The following is a 21,433-nucleotide window of genomic DNA, read 5'->3' on the forward strand; positions in this document are numbered from 1 at the left end:
TATTGGAAGGGATAGACACTGTGCCAGGGTGAGACGACACGATACACACAGACCTTATTGGAAGGGATAGACACTGTGCCAGGGTGAGACGACACGATACACACAGACCTTATTGGAAGGGATAGACACTGTGCCAGGGTGAGACGACACGATACACACAGACCTTATTGGAAGGGATAGACACTGTGCCAGTGTGAGACGACACGATACACACAGACCTTATTGGAAGGGATAGACACTGTGCCAGGGTGAGACGACACGATACACACAGACCTTATTGGAAGGGATAGACACTGTGCCAGGGTGAGACGACACGATACACACAGACCTTATTGGAAGGGATAGACACTGTGCCAGTGTGAGATGACACGAAACACACAGACCTTATTGGAAGGGATAGACACTGTGCCAGTGTGAGACGACACGATACACACAGACCTTATTGGAAGGGATAGACACTGTGCCAGGGTGAGACGACACGATACACACAGACCTTATTGGAAGGGATAGACACTGTGCCAGGGTGAGACGACACGATACACACAGACCTTATTGGAAGGGATAGACACTGTGCCAGGGTGAGATGACACGATACACACAGACCTTATTGGAAGGGATAGACACTGTGCCAGGGTGAGACGACACGATACACACAGACCATATTGGAAGGGATAGACACTGTGCCAGTGTGAGGCGACACGATACACACAGACCTTATTGGAAGGGATAGACACTGTGCCAGGGTGAGACGACACGATACACACAGACCTTATTGGAAGGGATAGACACTGTGCCAGGGTGAGACGACACGATACACACAGACCTTATTGGAAGGGATAGACACTGTGCCAGTGTGAGACGACACGATACACACAGACCTTATTGGAAGGGATAGACACTGTGCCAGGGTGAGATGACACGATACACACAGACCTTATTGGAAGGGATAGACACTGTGCCAGGGTGAGATGACACGATACACACAGACCTTATTGGAAGGGATAGACACTGTGCCAGGGTGAGATGACACAAAACACACAGACCTTATTGGAAGGGATAGACACTGTGCCAGGGTGAGATGACACAAAACACACAGACCTTATTGGAAGGGATAGACACTGTGCCAGTGTGAGACGACACGATACACACAGACCTTATTGGAAGGGATAGACACTGTGCCAGGGTGAGACGACACGATACACACAGACCTTATTGGAAGGGATAGACACTGTGCCAGGGTGAGACGACACGATACACACAGACCTTATTGGAAGGGATAGACACTGTGCCAGGGTGAGACGACACGATACACACAGACCTTATTGGAAGGGATAGACACTGTGCCAGTGTGAGACGACACGATACACACAGACCTTATTGGAAGGGATAGACACTGTGCCAGGGTGAGATGACACGATACACACAGACCTTATTGGAAGGGATAGACACTGTGCCAGGGTGAGACGACACGATACACACAGACCATATTGGAAGGGATAGACACTGTGCCAGTGTGAGACGACACGATACACACAGACCTTATTGGAAGGGATAGACACTGTGCCAGGGTGAGACGACACGATACACACAGACCTTATTGGAAGGGATAGACACTGTGCCAGTGTGAGACGACACGATACACACAGACCTTATTGGAAGGGATAGACACTGTGCCAGTGTGAGACGACACGATACACACAGACCTTATTGGAAGGGATAGACACTGTGCCAGTGTGAGACGACATTAAACACACAGACCTTATTGGAAGGGATAGACACTGTGCCAGGGTGAGACGACACGATACACACAGACCTTATTGGAAGGGATAGACACTGTGCAAGACGACATTAAACACACAGACCTTTTTGGAAGGGATAGACACTGTGCCAGGGTGAGACGACACGATACACACAGACCTTATTGGAAGGGATAGACACTGTGCCAGGGTGAGACGACACACACAGACCTCATTGGAAGGGATAGACACTGTGCCAGTGTGAGACGACACGATACACACAGACCTTATTGGAAGGGATAGACACTGTGCCAGTGTGAGACGACACGAAACACACAGACCATATTGGAAGGGATAGACACTGTGCCAGTGTGAGATGACACGAAACACACAGACCATATTGGAAGGGATAGACACTGTGCCAGTGTGAGATGACACAAAACACACAGACCTTATTGGAAGGGATAGACACTGTGCCAGGGTGAGACGACACGAAACACACAGACCTTATTGGAAGGGATAGACACTGTGCCAGGGTGAGACGACACGAAACACACAGACCTTATTGGAAGGGATAGACACTGTGCCAGGGCCTCACATGTGAATCCATTACTTTACTCACTCTGTTTAGCACATGGCCTCACATGTGAATCCATTACTTTACTCACTCTGTTTAGCACATGGCCTCACATGTGAATCCACTACCTTACTCACTCTGTCTAGCACATGGCCTCACATGTGAATCCACTACCTTACTCACTCTGTTTAGCACATGGCCTCACATGTGAATCCACTACCTTACTCACTCTGTTTAGCATATGGCCTCACATGTGAATCCACTACCTTACTCACTCTGTTTAGCACATGGCCTCACATGTGAATCCACTACCTTACTCACTCTGTTTAGCACATGGCCTCACATGTGAATCCACTACCTTACTCACTCTGTCTAGCACATGGCCTCACATGTGAATCCACTACCTTACTCACTCTGTCTAGCACATGGCCTCACATTTGAATCCACTACCTTACTCACTCTGTCTAGCACATGGCCTCACATGTGAATCCACTACCTTACTCACTCTGTTTAGCACATGGCCTCACATGTGAATCCACTACCTTACTCACTCTGTTTAGCACATGGCCTCACATGTGAATCCACTACTTTACTCACTCTGTTTAGCACATGGCCTCACATGTGAATCCACTACCTTACTCACTCTGTTTAGCACATGGCCTCACATGTGAATCCACTACCTTACTCACTCTGTCTAGCACATGGCCTCACATGTGAATCCACTACCTTACTCACTCTGTTTAGCACATGGCCTCACATGTGAATCCACTACCTTACTCACTCTGTCTAGCACATGGCCTCACATGTGAATCCACTACCTTACTCACTCTGTCTAGCACATGGCCTCACATGTGAATCCACTACCTTACTCACTCTGTCTAGCACATGGCCTCACATGTGAATCCACTACCTTACTCACTCTGTTTAGCACATGGCCTCACATGTGAATCCACTACCTTACTCACTCTGTCTAGCACATGGCCTCACATGTGAATCCACTACCTTACTCACTCTTTTTAGCACAAACAAATCTTCACTAGTGATGTCTTCACTATTATTCTACAGTGTACAAAACGGTCAAAATATAGAAAACCCTTGGAATGAGTAGTTTTGTCCAAACCTTTGACAGGTACTGTAAATATATACCAGTCAAAAGTTTGGACACACTTTGTGTTTTTAGCTAAACAGATGGGGATCAAACCAGGCTCTGCCCTGAATGACGGGTCGCTACAGATTGTGTAGAACATTGACAACCTGTCGTGAAGAATAGTCATTGGAGATGCGTGCCGTTTTTTAAGACGTTTCAGTGAATGTCGCCATCTTGTGGTGAAAAAGTATGTCGTTTAGCAATCTGAGCCACGTTCTGTAGGAGAAAGTTGTCAAACGTAACAGATTGAAGCGCCCTGACTCAGGGTCACGCCATTGTCACGCCATTGTTTTTCAAGCATTATTTAAACATATGCTCTAGCCACCACGGTCAGATATTTTCATGTAAACTCTCATATGAAACAAAAAAAATGAAAATTATTTTAGGAGAACTGACCCCTATTCTGACCCTAACCCCTATTCTGACCCTAACCTAACCCCTATTCTGACCCTAACCTAACCCCTATTCTGACCCTAACCTAACCCCTATTCTGACCCTAACCTAACCCCTATTCTGACCCTAACCTAACCCCTATTCTGACCCTAACCTAACCCCTATTCTGACCCTAACCCCTATTCTGACCCTAACCCCTATTCTGACCCTAACCCCTATTCTGACCCTAACCCCTATTCTGACCCTAACCTAACCCCTATTCTGACCCTAACCTAACCCCTATTCTGACCCTAACCTAACCCCTATTCTGACCCTAACCTAACCCCTATTCTGACCCTAACCTAACCCCTATTCTGACCCTAACCCCTATTCTGACCCTAACCCCTATTCTGACCCTAACCCCTATTCTGACCCTAACCTAACCCCTATTTTGACCCTAACCCCTATTCTGACCCTAACCTAACCCCTATTTTGACCCTAACCCCTATTCTGACCCTAACCCCTATTCTGACCCTAACCCCTATTCTGACCCTAACCCCTATTCTGACCCTAACCACGATTCTGACCCTAACCTCTATTCTGACCCTAACCTAACCCCTATTCTGACCCTAACCTAACCCCTATTCTGACCCTAACCCCTATTCTGACCCTAACCCCTATTCTGACTCTAACCCTATTCTGACCATAACCTCTATTCTGACCATAACCCTATTCTGACTCTAACCTCTATTCTGACCCTAACCTAACCCCTGTTCTGACCATAACCTAACCCCTATTCTGACCCTAACCCTGTTCTGACCTTAACCTAACCCCTATTCTAACTCTAACCCCTATTCTGACTCTAACCCCGATTTTTACCCTAACTTAACCCCTATTCCGACCTTAACCTAACATTAACCTAAAGACATTTAATGAGCCCTACATTAAAGACATTAATTGAGCCCTACATTAAAGACATTTAATGAGCTCTACATTATTAAAGACATTTAATGAGCCCTACATTATTAAAGACATTAATTGAGCCCTACATTAAAGACATTTAATGAGCCCTACATTATTAAAGACATTTAATGAGCCCTACATTAAAGACATTAATTGAGCCCTACATTAAAGACATTTAATGAGCTCTACATTATTACAGACATTTAATGAGCCCTACATTAAAGACATTTAATGAGCCCTATATTAAAGACATTTAATGAGCCCTACATTAAAGACATTTAATGAGCACTACATTATTAAAGACATTTAATGACCCCTACATTAAAGACATTTAATGAGCCCTATATTAAAGACATTTAATGAGCACTACATTATTAAAGACATTTAATGAGCCCTACATTATTAAAGACATTTAATGAGCCCTATATTATTAAAGACATTTAATGAGCACTACATTATTAAAGACATTTAATGAGCCCTACATTATTAAAGACATTTAATGAGCCCTACATTATTAAAGACATTTAATGAGCAGCCCAAGCCTTAATGATTGTGATGTTATCCAATACATATGCAGTACATGTGATATCATGTGTCATCAAAAACATACTGTATATTATGATATAGTCTACTGCACATTACACACCACAGAAGAACATGAGCTCTACAGTAAAGACATTTAATGAGCCCTACATCAACGACATTTAATGAGCCCTACATTATTAAAGACATTTAATGAGTCCTACATTAAAGACATTTAATGAGTCCTACATTAAAGACATTTAATGAACCCTACATTAAAGACATTTAATGAGCCCTACATTAAAGACATTTAATGAGCCCTACATTAAAGACATTTAATGAGTCCTACATTAAAGACATTTAATGAGCCCTACATTAAAGACATTTAATGAGCCCTACATTAAAGACATTTAATGAGCCCTACATTAAAGACATTTAATGATTCCTACATTATTAAAGACATTTAATGAGTCCTACATTAAAGACATTTAATGAGCCCTACATTAAAGACATTTAATGAGCCCTACATTAAAGACATTTAATGAGCCCTACATTATTAAAGACATTTAATGAGCCCTACATTATTAAAGACATTTAATGAGCCCTATATTAAATACATACTGTATATTATGATATAGTCTACTGCACATTACACACCACAGAATAACATAACAGCCCATAGATGTAGCTAGCTGTATGCTCTCCTGGGTAAATATAGGAAACTAGCTCCAGTAGGCTAATCTTTTTCAGTGTGAACTGTATTACTGTACTGTATTATACTGTATTATAAGGACTGGAATTACACACATCGTTTAAACCACGATAAAGCTCTGAGAGAACATGTGATTCTAGTGCATCACATGCTGCCTGCAAAGTTACAAGTATAGGCTAGCAGATTGGATTTTAATTTTGAAATATAATAGGGCCTAATTGTATAATTATTAGGCTCACTCAGATATTGCTTTCATAATATTTCCCTCCATGTGATTAGCCTACCTGTTTCTCTCTCTATTATTACTTCATTGCTTCCTCGCTTTCAACAGTTAAATTAAATACGTTTCGTTGTCCTCATCTTCATCAATCTAATGACATCCTTGAATAATCTAGGACTATAATTAGAAGCAGAAGGCTTTCACTTCTCTTCACAAAGACGGAATGGTTATGGGTCTGAATTAATAACTGCTATAGTCTACCACCATCTGAATGGTTATGGGTCTGAATTAATAACTGCTATAGTCTACCACCATCTGAATGGTTATGGGTCTGAATTAATAACTGCTATAGTCTACCACCATCTGAATGGTAATGGGTCTGAATTAATAACTGCTATAGTCTACCACCATCTGAATGGTTATGGGTCTGAATTAATAACTGCTATAGTCTACCACCATCTGAATGGTTATGGGTCTGAATTAATAACTGCTATAGTCTACCACCATCTGAATGGTTATGGGTCTGAATTAATAACTGCTATAGTCTACCACCATCTGAATGGTTATGGGTCTGAATTAATAACTGCTATAGTCTACCACCATCTGAATGGTTATGGGTCTGAATTAATAACTGCTATAGTCTACCACCATCTGAATGGTTATGGGTCTGAATTAATAACTGCTATAGTCTACCACCATCTGAATGGTTATGGGTCTGAATTAATAACTGCCATAGTCTACCACCATCTGAATGGTAATGGGTCTGAATTAATAACTGCTATAGTCTACCACCATCTGAATGGTTATGGGTCTGAATTAATAACTGCTATAGTCTACCACCATCTGAATGGTTATGGGTCTGAATTAATAACTGCTATAGTCTACCACCATCTGAATGGTTATGGGTCTGAATTAATAACTGCTATAGTCTACCACCATCTGAATGGTTATGAATTAATAACTGCTATAGTCTACCACCATCTAAATGGTTATGGGTCTGAATTAATAACTGCTATAGTCTACCACCATCTGAATGGTTATGGGTCTGAATTAATAACTGCTATAGTCTACCCCCATCTGAATGGTTATGCGTCTGAATTAATAACTGCTATAGTCTATCATCCTAGCACGTTCACTCTATTTTCAAACTACCCAACATTCAGCAAAAAAACAAAAAACTTGTTCCTCTTCGAATAGTCTATTGCCATAAACATTTTAAATATCTCCAACAAGCATCTCCAACAAGCTATTCTAGCTTTTCCCGCATGGGACCCCAAGACCAAAGAAGTGTTGGTTAAGGAGAGGCCAGAGAGACAGAGGCTATAAGTTAGATGCTTATTATGCATAACCCATCATTAATTAGCTAAATATAAGGCTAATACTGCGTTGACTCTATACCCTGAAAGAGGTAGTCTATGAAATCTAGAAGAGGAGTATCTATTCTGGATGCAATTGAATGGAGTTGGAGAGAGAGACTGCGCGTGCTTTAAAACGCTGATATAAACCCTGTTAAAACTGGAGTTTAGCAAGCCATGCTAGCAGACATTAGCTTATGCTAAATTCCCAATATGTGTAGTTCTGTGAGGGGGACTTTGTCGTACATATTCAGCAGCACAGTTTTAAATGACCTGGTACGATACACAGTGTAGTGCATCGGGCACTATAGAGTGGAATGTAAAGCCAGCAGCAGGCTGGAACTACACACATTCTGTTCATAGAGACCCTACTTAGAACAGCCCAATATACCAGAGTCAACATTGTAGAGTAATTGGAAAACTATTCCAACTACTTCAAATTATTTTGCAACCACTTAACAATTTAGCTAACCCTTTTCCCTAAATCAAACAGTCACATGCGCCGAATACAACAAGTGTAGACCTTACCATGAAATGCTTACTTTACAAACCCTCAAAAGAACAAGTAAATCAGATTCCTTTCCTCTCACAAAGATTGCATCATCCCCTTCATTATCTGGAGACTCACACCTCCCTTTAAGTTTAAGCACCAGCTGTCAGAGCAGCTCACAGATCACTGCACCTGTACGTAGCCCATCGGTAAATAGCCCATCCAATCTACCTCATCCCCATTACTGTTATTTATTTTTACTCCTTTGCACCCCAGTATCTCTACTTGCACATTGATCACTGCAGTGTTTAATTGCTAAATTGTAATTATTTCACCACTATGGCCTATTTATTGCTTAACCTTGTTTGCGGGGGGGGGGGCAGGTAGCCTAGTGGTTAGAGCGTTGGACTTGTAACCAAAAGGTTGCAAGATTGAATCCCCGAGCTGACAAGGTAAAAAAAAAAATCTGTCGTTCTGCCCCTGAACAAAGCAGGTAACCCACTGTTCCTAGGTAGTCATTGAAAATAAGATTGTTCTTAACTGACTTGATTTAAAAATTAAATTGTTTAAAAAATATATATATATAATTTTTCTATTGTGTGTTTGTGTATTCCATGTGTAACTTTGTGTTGTTGTTGTCAACACTGCTTTGCTTCATCTTGGCCAGTTGTAAATAAGAACTTGTTCTCAGCTGGCCCTACCTGGTTAAATAAAACATGTATAACATTGAGGAAGACGACCGATTAAACATTAAAAAAGCCTGAGTAGATCGAGCGACAGTGAGTATTATCACTCAGATCATTGGAAATGAGCAACAACCATGACGTCACAGCTTGTCAGCCGTTACCTTAGCGACAACCATGACGTCACAGCTTGTCAGCCGTTACCTTAGCGACAACCATGACGTCACAGCTTGTCAGCCGTTACCTTAGCGACAACCATGACGTCACAGCTTGTCAGCCGTTACCTTAGCGACAACCATGACGTCACAGCTTGTCAGCCGTTACCTTAGCGACAACCATGACGTCACAGCTTGTCAGCCGTTACCTTAGCGACAACCATGACGTCACAGCTTGTCAGCCGTTACCTTAGCGACAACCATGACGTCACAGCTTGTCAGCCGTTACCTTAGCGACAACCATGACGTCACAGCTTGTCAGCCGTTACCTTAGCGACAACCATGACGTCACAGCTTGTCAGCCGTTACCTTAGCGACAACCATGACGTCACAGCTTGTCAGCCGTTACCTTAGCGACAACCATGACGTCACAGCTTGTCAGCCGTTACCTTAGCGACAACCATGACGTCACAGCTTGTCAGCCGTTACCTTAGCGACAACCATGACGTCACAGCTTGTCAGCCGTTACCTTAGCGACATGGAAGCCCTGTTCGTTTGAACAACATCTTAATGCGTACACTCATGTAGACTACATTTGATTTACCTTGACTATACACAACAAACATTTCAGTAGCAGTGTTCGGTATGATTTTAATTCATTCTACACCAGCTATGTGGGTCTGTACACAAAATACAGACATGATATGGAGGACAGACCAGTATTATAAAGTTAATGTTCGTAAAAACACACGTTGTGATTCACCTTTCAGTTAAAGTGTATTTAGAAACAAAATACAGACATTATACAGAAAAATCATGTTACAAAAAAACCCAGAAAGGCAAAAATAATAATTGTGTTCACTTGGTAGAAAACTACTTGACTTGATACTCATCTGAGGAAACCCACATTTAAAGCTTGTGTTTCCCGCGGTTACAACAGTGATACAGGAAGGAAGTGCCTATTAGACATCCTTCAGATAAATGTGTTGTGTGTTCCTGTGAGTCTCAGAACTCCTTGAGAGTGTCCCCTCCCTGAGGGTTTTCCAGCCAGTGTGGGGGCCAGGTAGCTTTAACACTGGGTCTGTCCTTCACCATATTGTAGTACGCTCCCAGTTTGGGGTAACGCGCCGTAGACAGCCTGGAGGGAGAGAATACATCATTCATCTTTGCCTGTGGGAGGAACATATTCATTGAGCCATCCGTCATCCCATTGACACTACACGGCGAAACGCTTACCCAAAGCGGAAGGCGTAGGCAATCACAGGGAAGACAATAACGTCGGCCAATGAGAAGGCTTTTCCTGCCAGGTAAGAACCCACCTCCGCCTGGAAACAAGCACATTTATTAAGTCTCGTTCACACTGGCAGTTCGATGGGACTCAAAACCCTGTTTTTAACATATTTACAAATGATTTTCCCTGCAGTCTGAACAGCCAAAACACACATCAGATATGTCAAAACACAAATCTGATTCCCGGCCATGGGACTCGGAATATCAAAGCCACTTGGGGGCAAATACTGTTACCAGGCAGATGTTGTTGCTAGCTAGCTACTCAGTTGACAAGAACATGTGGTTGCTAAGTAGCTTGTTAAATTGTTTACAAACAAATAAGTGCTAGCCAGCCGACCGCCGTAGCCAGCCCACCGCCGTAGCCAGCCCACCGCCGTAGCCAGCCCACCGCCGTAGCCAGCCCACCGCCGTAGCCAGCCGACCGCCGTAGCCAGCCGACCGCCGTAGCCAGCCCACCGCCGTAGCCAGCCCACCGCCGTAGCCAGCCCACCGCCGTAGCCAGCCCACCGCCGTAGCCAGCCCACCGCCGTAGCCAGCCGACCGCCGTAGCCAGCCGACCGCCGTAGCCAGCCGACCGCCGTAGCCAGCCGACCGCCGTAGCCAGCCGACCGCCGTAGCCAGCCCACCGCCGTAGCCAGCCGACCGCCGTAGCCAGCCGACCGCCGTAGCCAGCCGACCGCCGTAGCCAGCCGACCGCCGTAGCCAGCCCACCGCCGTAGCCAGCCGACCGCCGTAGCCAGCCGACCGCCGTAGCCAGCCGACCGCCGTAGCCAGCCCACCGCCGTAGCCAGCCCACCGCCGTAGCCAGCCCACCGCCGTAGCCAGCCCACCGCCGTAGCCAGCCCACCGCCGTAGCCAGCCCACCGCCGTAGCCAGCCCACCGCCGTAGCCAGCCCACCGCCGTAGCCAGCCGACCGCCGTAGCCAGCCGACCGCCGTAGCCAGCCGACCGCCGTAGCCAGCCGACCGCCGTAGCCAGCCAAAAGGACTCATTTTGAAAGTCGGCTCATCTGATTCGTTGAAGCTTTAAGCGTTTCTTACGCCATGATTCTAAACATTCAAAACAAACTGGGGCATCGTCCACGACAGGCATCGTCCACGACAGGCATCGTCCACGACAGGCATCGTCGTCACCTTAAGCTTGTTACATAACTTCTAAGTGACAGGAAACACAAGCAGCCTACGCCACCGTTCATACACACCCGTTGTTACCATGACAACTAGCAGAGCCGTGTCAGCACAATTGTCTGAACACGCACATCCGATTTGTGTCTCGTGAAACTGACTGTCCAAACAGAAATTATTCCGGAATGGATTTGGGGAGAAAAAAAAAAACTAAAAAGATTTTCGCATTAAAGCTTTAGTCTACCAACAACTGGTGTGTGTGTGTGTACGCACCTTCTGAAAGTATCCCTCCCACAGTTTGATTTCAGCGGCCAGGTTCTCCTTGTTCCTCTTGATAGCGGAGTCATGTCTCTCTCCCTCGGGGACACGGTAGTTGTAGTAGATGACGTTACCTGGGAGACAAACGTCAAAACAAAGTCATAATAGGCATCATCATATGGCCCCTCAAGTTTCAAGAACCATGTGGGGGGCGCTAGTTGTCATGGTAACAACGGGTGTGTATGAACGGTGGGGGGGGGGGGGGGCCTGTATGAGAGAATATTATAAGTGAATCACAGATGAAAAGACATCGTTCTCCACTTCACATGTCCTTCAACATGTTGTCTAGGCCTCCAACCCTCCACGCTGAGCATGTAATCAAGGCCTGTAAATCCCCCTCCCTCTGGGCCCCTGGTCTACACTAAAGCACTACACAGGGACGCAGCCGGCATGCAATTGGACAGATCACACAATATCACCTGGGTTTGACGACTGTGTGGCAACACTCGTTGGAGGTTTATCTATTTTAACTGTTGACTGTGTAGCTTTAAGAAATGTTTAAAGAATTGTTGCGTCCCCAAATGCCACCCTATTCCCTATATAGTCCACTACTATGGAACCCTATTCCCTATATAGTCCACTACTATGGAACCCTATTCCCTATATAGTCCACTACTATGGAACCCTATATAGTCCACTACTATGGAACCCTATTCCCTATATAGACCACTACTATGGAACCCTATTCCCTATATAGTCCACTACTATAGACCAGGGCCCTATATAGTCCACTACTTTAGACCAGGGCCCTATATAGTCCACTACTTTAGACCAGGGCCCTATATAGTCCACTACTTTAGACCAGGGCCCTATATAGTCCACTACTTTAGACCAGGGCCCTATATAGTCCACTACTTTAGACCAGGGCCCTATTAAAAGAAGTGCATAGGGTGCCATTTGAGACAGAGGCCATGGCATCAGTCCTGTTGGAAATATGGCTCAGTCCAACATCAGTCAGTAACACAGGGCCTGTTGGGAATATGGCGCAGTCCAACATCAGTCAGTAACACAGGGCCTGTTGGGAATATGGCTCAGTCCAACATCAGTCAGTAACACAGGGCCCGTTGGGAATATGGCTCAGTCCAACATCAGTCAGTAACACAGGGCCTGTTGGGAATATGGCGCAGTCCAACATCAGTCAGTAACACAGGGCCTGTTGGGAATATGGCGCAGTCCAACATCAGTCAGTAACACAGGGCCTGTTGGGAATATGGCGCAGTCCAACAATGCTCGTTAGGACATCAGCTTTTTGAACTAGAGCTTTACTCTGGGGTGCCGAGCATCTGAATAACAGCCACGCAGCACATGACCATTGTTGCCCAGGGGGCATCATGACCCTGTTGTCAAGGAACAGTTGTGTGTGTGTGTGTGTGTGTCTTACTGAGTTTGTCACTGAAGTTGAGGACCTCAAACATGCGCTGGTACATCAGGGCCTGCTCTAGTTGGCCCTCAGGAATCAACTGGGGTCCCTGGGACCTGAACCGGCTCTGTCAGGGGAGAGAGAGCGACACAGAACTGGGGTCAACTCAGAATAACAGTCAACTCTTACTGTGCAGTGCATTAGTGACACCTAGTGGGGGCAATTCCAGCTGAGCAGTACACTACATTTGATGAGCTGATATATTGAACAAACTTTAAATTAAAGTATCACTTTCGTGATCTCATCGAGTTCCTACAAAGAAAAAAAAAAATATATATATATATATATATATATATATATATATATATATATATATATATATATCTCAAAACAGGGAACAGTAACACACTTATAAACTGGGTGGGTCGAGCCCAGAATGCTGAAAGCCGTGGTATATCAGACTGTATACCACGACAAAACATTTACTCTAATTACATTGGCAACCAGTTTATAATATCAGTAAGTCACCTCTTGAGGCTGGTGGTACATGGCCAGTATATCAAGGCTAAGGGCTGAATCCAGGCACTCTGCCTATGTCCTTATTCAGGTCTAAGAAAAAAAAAAACTTCTATCTAGTAGTAGCTAGCTATGGACCTTTGGTCAAAAATAGGTGTATTACTGATGTCACCGTCTTGTAAGTGTGTACAATGCTGGGACTCAAATGTCAGTAGGTGTTCATTATTGTAGTCAAAGGGTTTGGGGGGGGGGGGTTCCTAACGTAGCCTGCTTAAAGGGACATTTAAAATTCATCAGCACCACCAACATGTAAAAAATGGCTTGTTTCTATGTTGCAGGAGAAAAAAAAATGGAGGATGTGTTTCCAATGACATCATTGACGAATTAGTTGACAATGCCTACTCATGATCAATGTAAAAAAATATAATATTTAAAAAAAATAATAATAACAATCACTCGCCCTACAAAAAATAGAAACGCTCCATTCTCACCTGATGTTGGAGTGGTGCTGCAGATTCATACGAAGTAAAAATATTTTGAAGTGTCCCTTTAAAATGGATATTCCAACATATCAATTATTGACCAGTTTTATCTTGGGGGGAAAAAAAATGACCCCAGTCACAGATGCCAACTGCTTTAGCGCCTATGGACGATAGTAGGGTCTGATCGGGGGCGTTCTGCCCCTGAATAAGGTAGACCGTCATAAATAAGAATATGTTCTTAACGACTTGACTAGTTAAATAAAGGCTATATTAAAAATAAAAAAAAGTATTTTTCATGTGTTACTTTCTGATTTTATTTAGTAAATATTTAAACTGTTTGTTGAACTGCATTGTTGTTTAAGGGCTTGTAAGTAAGCGTTTCACCGTAAGGTTGTGTTCGGTGCATGTGACAAATACAATGTGATTTGATGTTAGCTCTTAAACATTAACACGATCTTTCAGATCTGTGAGAAATCATTTAAAAAACGAGAGGTTAAATTACTACACACCTTTATAAAGGTTAGTTTCCCCACACGGTCTCCTTGTTACAGAAAGACAACACGCTATCTAGCGCTCTGGACACCGGGGTGTAAGAGGTCATTGGGGATGAAGTAGAGTTCGTTAACAGTTGTTCGTTAACAGTTTATGGATCTGTGCAAAACCTCTACATTAAGTATCTTGCTTATTTCAAAGATTATTTCTCCTCGATGATATGAAAAAAGGGGCATTACGGCATGTTTCAAAAAACGGGAAATAATTTATCCAAGCACAAGCAGTTTACAGCACAATGACGTCAATAAATATAATTAAAACAAGTTGGACTGTAATTAAAATATTGCTCAGCTTTGTTGAAACAATGGAGAGAATTATACCCATCTTAAATCAGGCTAGTTAGACCTAGCTCTGGCCCAGGGCGTTTCTCTATTAGTGAAACTAGTTAACGACCCAGATCTTACCTCCAGGTACATGCATGCTGCATATGACTCGTTGAGTATGTTGTCTCCGTGTTTGAAAGCAGGGAGCTGGGAGGGAGAAGAAACGCTGAGGTGAGCATGACAATGCACTTCTGCATAGTCGTTATGCAATAGGTGTGTGTGTGTGGTCCAAACGTCTACACAACGGACTAGAATACGCATACAAACAACACTTTACCACATTATAGAGACTGCAGAGGAAATGGGAAACTGCAGCACAGCAAACTACAACAAATCAATGTATGGTTTCTGTGTAGGGACTTGCCAAGTGGCAAAACGATAGTATACGTGTGTGCTGTTGTAGGTTACTCTTTTAAAAATGTCTAATAATAAAAGCCAAACACTACCTGTCCTCTGGGATTTATGTCCAGGACTTCTTTAGACTTGTGCTCTGCTTTCTCGAAGGACAGAAGTTTCTGATTGTATCCCTGCAGTTGCTTTTCCTCCAGAGCGATCATGACACGCCAGCACGGAGGAGAGCCGGAGCCCCAGAGAAGTGTCATGTCCTTGGCCATGATTGGAGACTCGACCGCAAAAGTAGAAATCGTTTTGTATGAGTGGCGAAAGAACACGGCTGGTGAATGACCGTTGTTCTGCAGTTATATAACGATTTGTTAGTATCGACTGGATTGGTTCAATATGAACACGCCTATCTTTTGTAGCGTGCGCAGAATCAACACCGGAAGTCACTCAGGATTCGAATCTATTTTTTCTTTTATCCACGGCGCCGTCTGAAGAAAAATAGATTCGCAGCCAAATTTGCTTTAGATATGTATCTATCCCCTCTGTTTAACCTGCAACAACCCTAACTCAACCTCTTCTTGAAAAAATAAATAAATAAAATGCTGATCTCGTCCTTGGAATGAAAAAAGCAATACAACAATGATACATCGAATATCACTGTGTATCTATCAGTTTAACAAAGCCTATCCGTTACCTTCAATGTGTGAGTCATGACAGTCCGGTTCTACTGGTCTTCTATCAACAAATGAATTACGCATAGTCATGTAGGCTACAGCACAAAGGAAGTCATATCAAATTATGTTTTGTCACATGCGCCGAGTACAACAGGTGTAGACGTTACCGTGAAATGCTTAGTTACAGTACGATCTCTTTCCAAACAATGCAGAGTTAAAAAGTGAAGAATCAGCATAATAGAAAAAAAAAGGAAATAGTACACATTAGCATCGAATAGCCCCCCGTAATATGCAACTTTTCAGGGAAGTTAGGAACCAATATACACAGGCAGTTAGGAAAGCAAAGGCTAGCTTTTTCAAACAGAAGTTAGGAACCAATATACACAGGCAGTTAGGAAAGCAAAAGGCTTTTTCAAGCAGAAATCTAAATCCTGTAACAGAAAGTCCAAAAGGTTCTGGGACACTGTAAAGTCCATGGAGAATAAGAGCACCTCCTTCTGGGTCACTGAAAAGTCCATGGAGAATAAGAGCACCTCCTTCTGGGACACTGTAAAGTCCATGGAGAATAAGAGCACCTCCTTCTGGGACACTGTAAAGTCCATGGAGAATAAGAACACCTCCTTCTGGGACACTGTAAAGTCCATGGAGAATAAGAACACCTCCTTCTGGGACACTGTAAAGTCCATGGAGATAAGAACACCTCCTTCTGGGACACTAAAGTCCATGGAGAATAAGAGCACCTCCTTCTGGGACACTGTAAAGTCCATGGAGAATAAGAGCACCTCCTTCTGGGACACTAAAGTCCATGGAGAATAAGAGCACCTCCTTCTGGGACACTGTAAAGTCCATGGAGAATAAGAGCACCTCCTTCTGGGACACTAAAGTCCATGGAGAATAAGAGCACCTCCTTCTGGGACACTAAAGTCCATGGAGAATAAGAACACCTCCTCCTGGGACACTGTAAAGTCCATGGAGAATAAGAACACCTCCTTCTGGGACACTGTAAAGTCCATGGAGATAAGAACACCTCCTTCTGGGACACTGTAAAGTCCATGGAAAATAAGATATCCTCCTTCTGGGACACTGTAAAGTCCATGGAGATAAGAACACCTCCTTCTGGGACACTGTAAAGTCCATGGAGAATAAGAGCACCTCCTTCTGGGACACTAAAGTCCATGGAGAATAAGAGCACCTCCTTCTGGGACACTGTAAAGTCCATGGAGAATAAGAGCACCTCCTTCTGGGACACTGTAAAGTCCATGGAGAATAAGAGCACCTCCTTCTGGGACACTGTAAAGTCCATGGAGAATAAGAGCACCTCCTTCTGGGACAATGTAAAGTCCATGGAGAATAAGAGCACCTCCTTCTGGGACACTGTAAAGTCCATGGAGAATAAGAGCACCTCCTTCTGGGACACTGTAAAGTCCATGGAGAATAAGAGCACCTCCTTCTGGGACACTGTAAAGTCCATGGAGAATAAGAGCACCTCCTTCTGGGACACTGTAAAGTCCATGGAGAATAAGAGCACCTCCTTCGGGGACACTGTAAAGTCCATGGAGAATAAGAGCACCTCCTTCTGGGACACTGTAAAGTCCATGGAGAATAAGAGCACCTCCTTCTGGGACACTGTAAAGTCCATGGAGAATAAGAACACCTCCTCTGGGACACTGTAAAGTCCATGGAGAATAAGAGCACCTCCTTCTGGGACACTGTAAAGTCCATGGAGAATAAGAACACCTCCTCTGGGACACTGTAAAGTCCATGGAGAATAAGAACACCTCCTCTGGGACACTGTAAAGTCCATGGAGAATAAGAACACCTCCTCTGGGACACTGTAAAGTCCATGGAGAATAAGAACACCTCCTCTGGGACACTGTAAAGTCCATGGAGAATAAGAGCACCTCCTTCTGGGACACTAAAGTCCATGGAGAATAAGAACACCTCCTTCTGGGACACTGTAAAGTCCATGGAGAATAAGAGCACCTCCTTCTGGGACACTGTAAAGTCCATGGAGAATAAGAGCACCTCCTTCTGGGACACTGTTAAGTCCATGGAGAATAAGGGCACCTCCTTCTGGGACACTGTAAAGTCCATGGAGAATAAGAACACCTCCTTCTGGGACACTGTAAAGTCCATGGAGAATAAGAGCACCTCCTTCTGGGACACTGTAAAGTCCATGGAGAATAAGAGCACCTCCTTCTGGGACACTGTTAAGTCCATGGAGAATAAGGGCACCTCCTTCTGGGACACTGTAAAGTCCATGGAGAATAAGAGCACCTCCTTCTGGGACACTGTAAAGTCCATGGAGAATAAGAGCACCTCCTTCTGGGACACTGTAAAGTCCATGGAGAATAAGAGCACCTCCTTCTGGGACACTGTGAAGTCCATGGAGAATAAGAGCACCTCCTTCTGGGACACTGTAAAGTCCATGGAGAATAAGAGCACCTCCTTCTGGGACACTGTAAAGTCCATGGAGAATAAGAGCACCTCCTTCTGGGATACTAAAGTCCATGGAGAATAAGAGCACCTCCTCCCAGCTGCCCACTGCACTGAGGCTAGGAAACACTGTCACCAAATATAAATCCAGGATAATAGATTATTTCAATAAGCATTTTTCTACGGCTGGCCATGCTTTCCACCTGGCCACCCCTACCCTGATCAACAGCCCTGCACCCCCCCCCACAGCAACTTGCCCAAGCCTCCCCCATTTCTCCTTCACCCAAATCCAGATAGCTGGTGTTCTGAAAGAGCGGCAAAATCTAGATACCTACAAATCAGCCAGGCTAGACAATCTGGACCCTCTCTAAATTTATCAGCCAAAATTGTTGCAAACCCTGTTACTAGCCAGTTCAACCTCTCTTTCGTATCGTTTGAGATCCCCAAAGGCTGGAAAGCTGCCGTTGTCATCCCCCTCTTCAAAGGGGGAGACACTCTAGAACCAAACTGCTACAGACCTAAATCTATCCTACCCTGCCTTTCTAAGGTCTTTGAAAGCCAAGTTAACAAACAGATCACCGACCATTTCGAATCCCACTGTACCTTCTCCGCTATTCAATCTGGTTTCAGAGCTGGTCATGGGTGCACCTCAGCCACGCTCAAGGTCCTAAACGATATCTTAACCACCATCGATAAGAAACATTACTGTGCAGCCGTATTCATTGATCTGGCCAAGGCTTTCGACTCTGTCTATCACCACATTCTTATCGGCAGACTCAACAGCTTTGGTTTCTCAAATGATTGCCTCGCCTGGTTCACCAACTACTTCTCAGACAGAGTTCAGTGTGTCAAATCGGAGGGCCTGTTGTCCGGACCTCTGGCAGTCTCTATGGGGGTGCCACAGGATTCAATTCTCGGGCCGACTTTTCTCTGTATACATCAATGATGTCGCTCTTGTTGCTGGTGATTCTCTGATCCACCTCTACGCAGACGACACCATTCTGTATACTTCTGGCCCTTCTTTAGACACTGTGTTAACTAACCTCCAGATGAGCTTCAATGCCATTACAACTCTCCTTCCGTGGCCTCCAACTGCTCTTAAATGCAAGTAAAACTAAATGCATGCTCTTCAACCGATCGCTACCAGCACCTGCCCGCCCATCCAGCGTCACTACTTTGGACAGTTCTGACTTAGAATATGTGGACAACTACAAATACCTAGGTGTCTGGTTAGACTGTAAACTCTCCTTCCAGACTCGCATTAAGCATCTCCAATCCATAATTAAATCTAGAATCAGCTTCCTATTTCGCAACAAAGCATCCTTCACTCATGCTGCCAAACATACCCTCGTACAACTGACCATCCTACCAATTCTTGACTTCGGCGATGTCATTTACAAAATAGCCTCCAACACTCTACTCAGCATATTGGTTGCAGTCTATCACAGTGACATCCGTTTTGTCACCTAAGCCCCATATACTACCCACCACTGCGACCTGAATGCTCTCGTTGGCTGGCCCTCGCTTCATATTCGTCGCCAAACCCACTGGCTCCAGGTCATCTATAAATCTTTGCTAGGTAAAGTCCCGCCTTATCTCTGCTCACTGGTCACCATAGCAGCACCCACCTGTAGCACGCGATCCAGCAGGTATGGTCACCCCCAAATCCAACTCCTCCTTTGGCCACCTTTCCTTCCAGTTCTCTGCTGCCAATGACTGGAACGAATTGCAAAAATCACTGAAGCTGGAGACACTTATCTCCCTCACTAACTTTAAGCACCAGCTGTCTGAGCAGCTCACAGATCACTGCACCTGTACACAGCCCATCTGTAAAGAGTCCACCCAACTACCTCATCCCCATATTGTTTTTTGTTGTTGTTTTTTTGCTCCTTTGCACCCCAGTATCTCTACTTGCACATCCATCTTCTGCACATCTATCACTCCAGTGTTTAATTGCTAAATTGTAATTACTTCACCACCATGGCCTATTTATTGCCATGTGTAACTCTGTGTTGTTGTTTGTGTCGCACCGCTTTGCTTTATCTTGGACAGGTCGCAATTGTAAATGAGAACTTGTTCTCAACTAGCCTACCTGGTTAAATAAAGGTGTTCTCAACTAGCCTACCTGGTTAAATAAAGGTGTTGTCAACTAGCCTACCTGGTTAAATAAAGGTGTTCTCAACTAGCCTACCTGGTTAAATAAAGGTGTTCTCAACTGGCCTACCTGGTTAAATAAAGGTGAAATAAAAAATATTTAAAAAATCAGGATAGATAATAAACAGAGTAGCAGCATGTGAAGTGTTGAAGTGTGTCCACGTGTGTTTTTGTGTGTGTGTGTGTAGGTAGGTGTGTGTAGGTAGGTGTGTGTGTAGGTAGGTGTGTATGTGTGTAGGTGTGTGTGTGTATAGGTGTGTGTAGGTAGGTGTGTGTGTAGGTAGGTGTGTATGTGTGTAGGTGTGTGTGTGTATAGGTTTGTGTAGGTAGGTGTGTGTGTAGGTAGGTGTGTATGTGTATAGGTGTGTGTAGGTAGGTGTGTGTGTAGGTAGGTGTGTATGTGTGTAGGTTTGTGTGTGTATAGGTGTGTGTAGGTAGGTGTGTGTGTAGGTAGGTGTATATGTGTGTAGGTGTGTGTGTGTGTGTGTGTGTGTAGGTGTGTGTGTATAAGTGTGTGTAGGTAGGTGTGTGTGTGTGTAGGTGTGTGTGTGTGTGTAGGTGTGTGTGTGTATAGGTGTGTGTAGGTAGGTGTGTGTGTAGGTAGGTGTGTATGTGTGTAGGTGTGTGTGTGTGTGTGTGTGTAGGTGTGTGTGTGTGTGTATAGGTGTGTGTAGGTAGGTGTGTGTAGGTAGGCGTGTATGTGTGGAGGTGTGTGTGTGTAGGTGTGTAGGTAGGTGTGTGTGTGTGTGTGTATAGGTGTGTGTAGAAGTGTGTAGGTGTGTATGTGTGTGTAGGTAGGTGTGTGTGTGTATAGGTGTGTGTAGGTAGGTGTGTGAGTGTGTAGGTGTGTGTGTAGTTGTGTGTGTGTGTGTGTGTGTGTACATGTGTGGGTGTGTGTAGATGTGTGTGCAGATGGGTGTGTGTGTGTAG

General features: G+C 44.4%; 1 protein-coding gene across 1 annotated transcript; it reads right to left on the reverse strand.

Annotated features, from left to right (window-relative positions):
* Positions 1 to 9,565: 9,565 nt before the first annotated feature.
* On the reverse strand, positions 9,566 to 15,555 carry gstr (glutathione S-transferase rho). The gene is given in 6 exon segments (NM_001160559.2): positions 9,566 to 10,070; positions 10,169 to 10,257; positions 11,620 to 11,738; positions 13,046 to 13,151; positions 14,979 to 15,044; positions 15,344 to 15,555. Coding segments are annotated over 6 exon segments (681 nt in total). The 5' UTR covers positions 15,512 to 15,555; the 3' UTR covers positions 9,566 to 9,937.
* Between the last annotated feature and the right edge of the window lie 5,878 nt (positions 15,556 to 21,433).

The sequence above is a fragment of the Oncorhynchus mykiss genome, chromosome 30 (genome assembly GCF_057628025.1).
Source record: "Oncorhynchus mykiss isolate SJ-2025 chromosome 30, ASM5762802v1, whole genome shotgun sequence".
Taxonomy (NCBI): domain Eukaryota; kingdom Metazoa; phylum Chordata; class Actinopteri; order Salmoniformes; family Salmonidae; genus Oncorhynchus; species Oncorhynchus mykiss.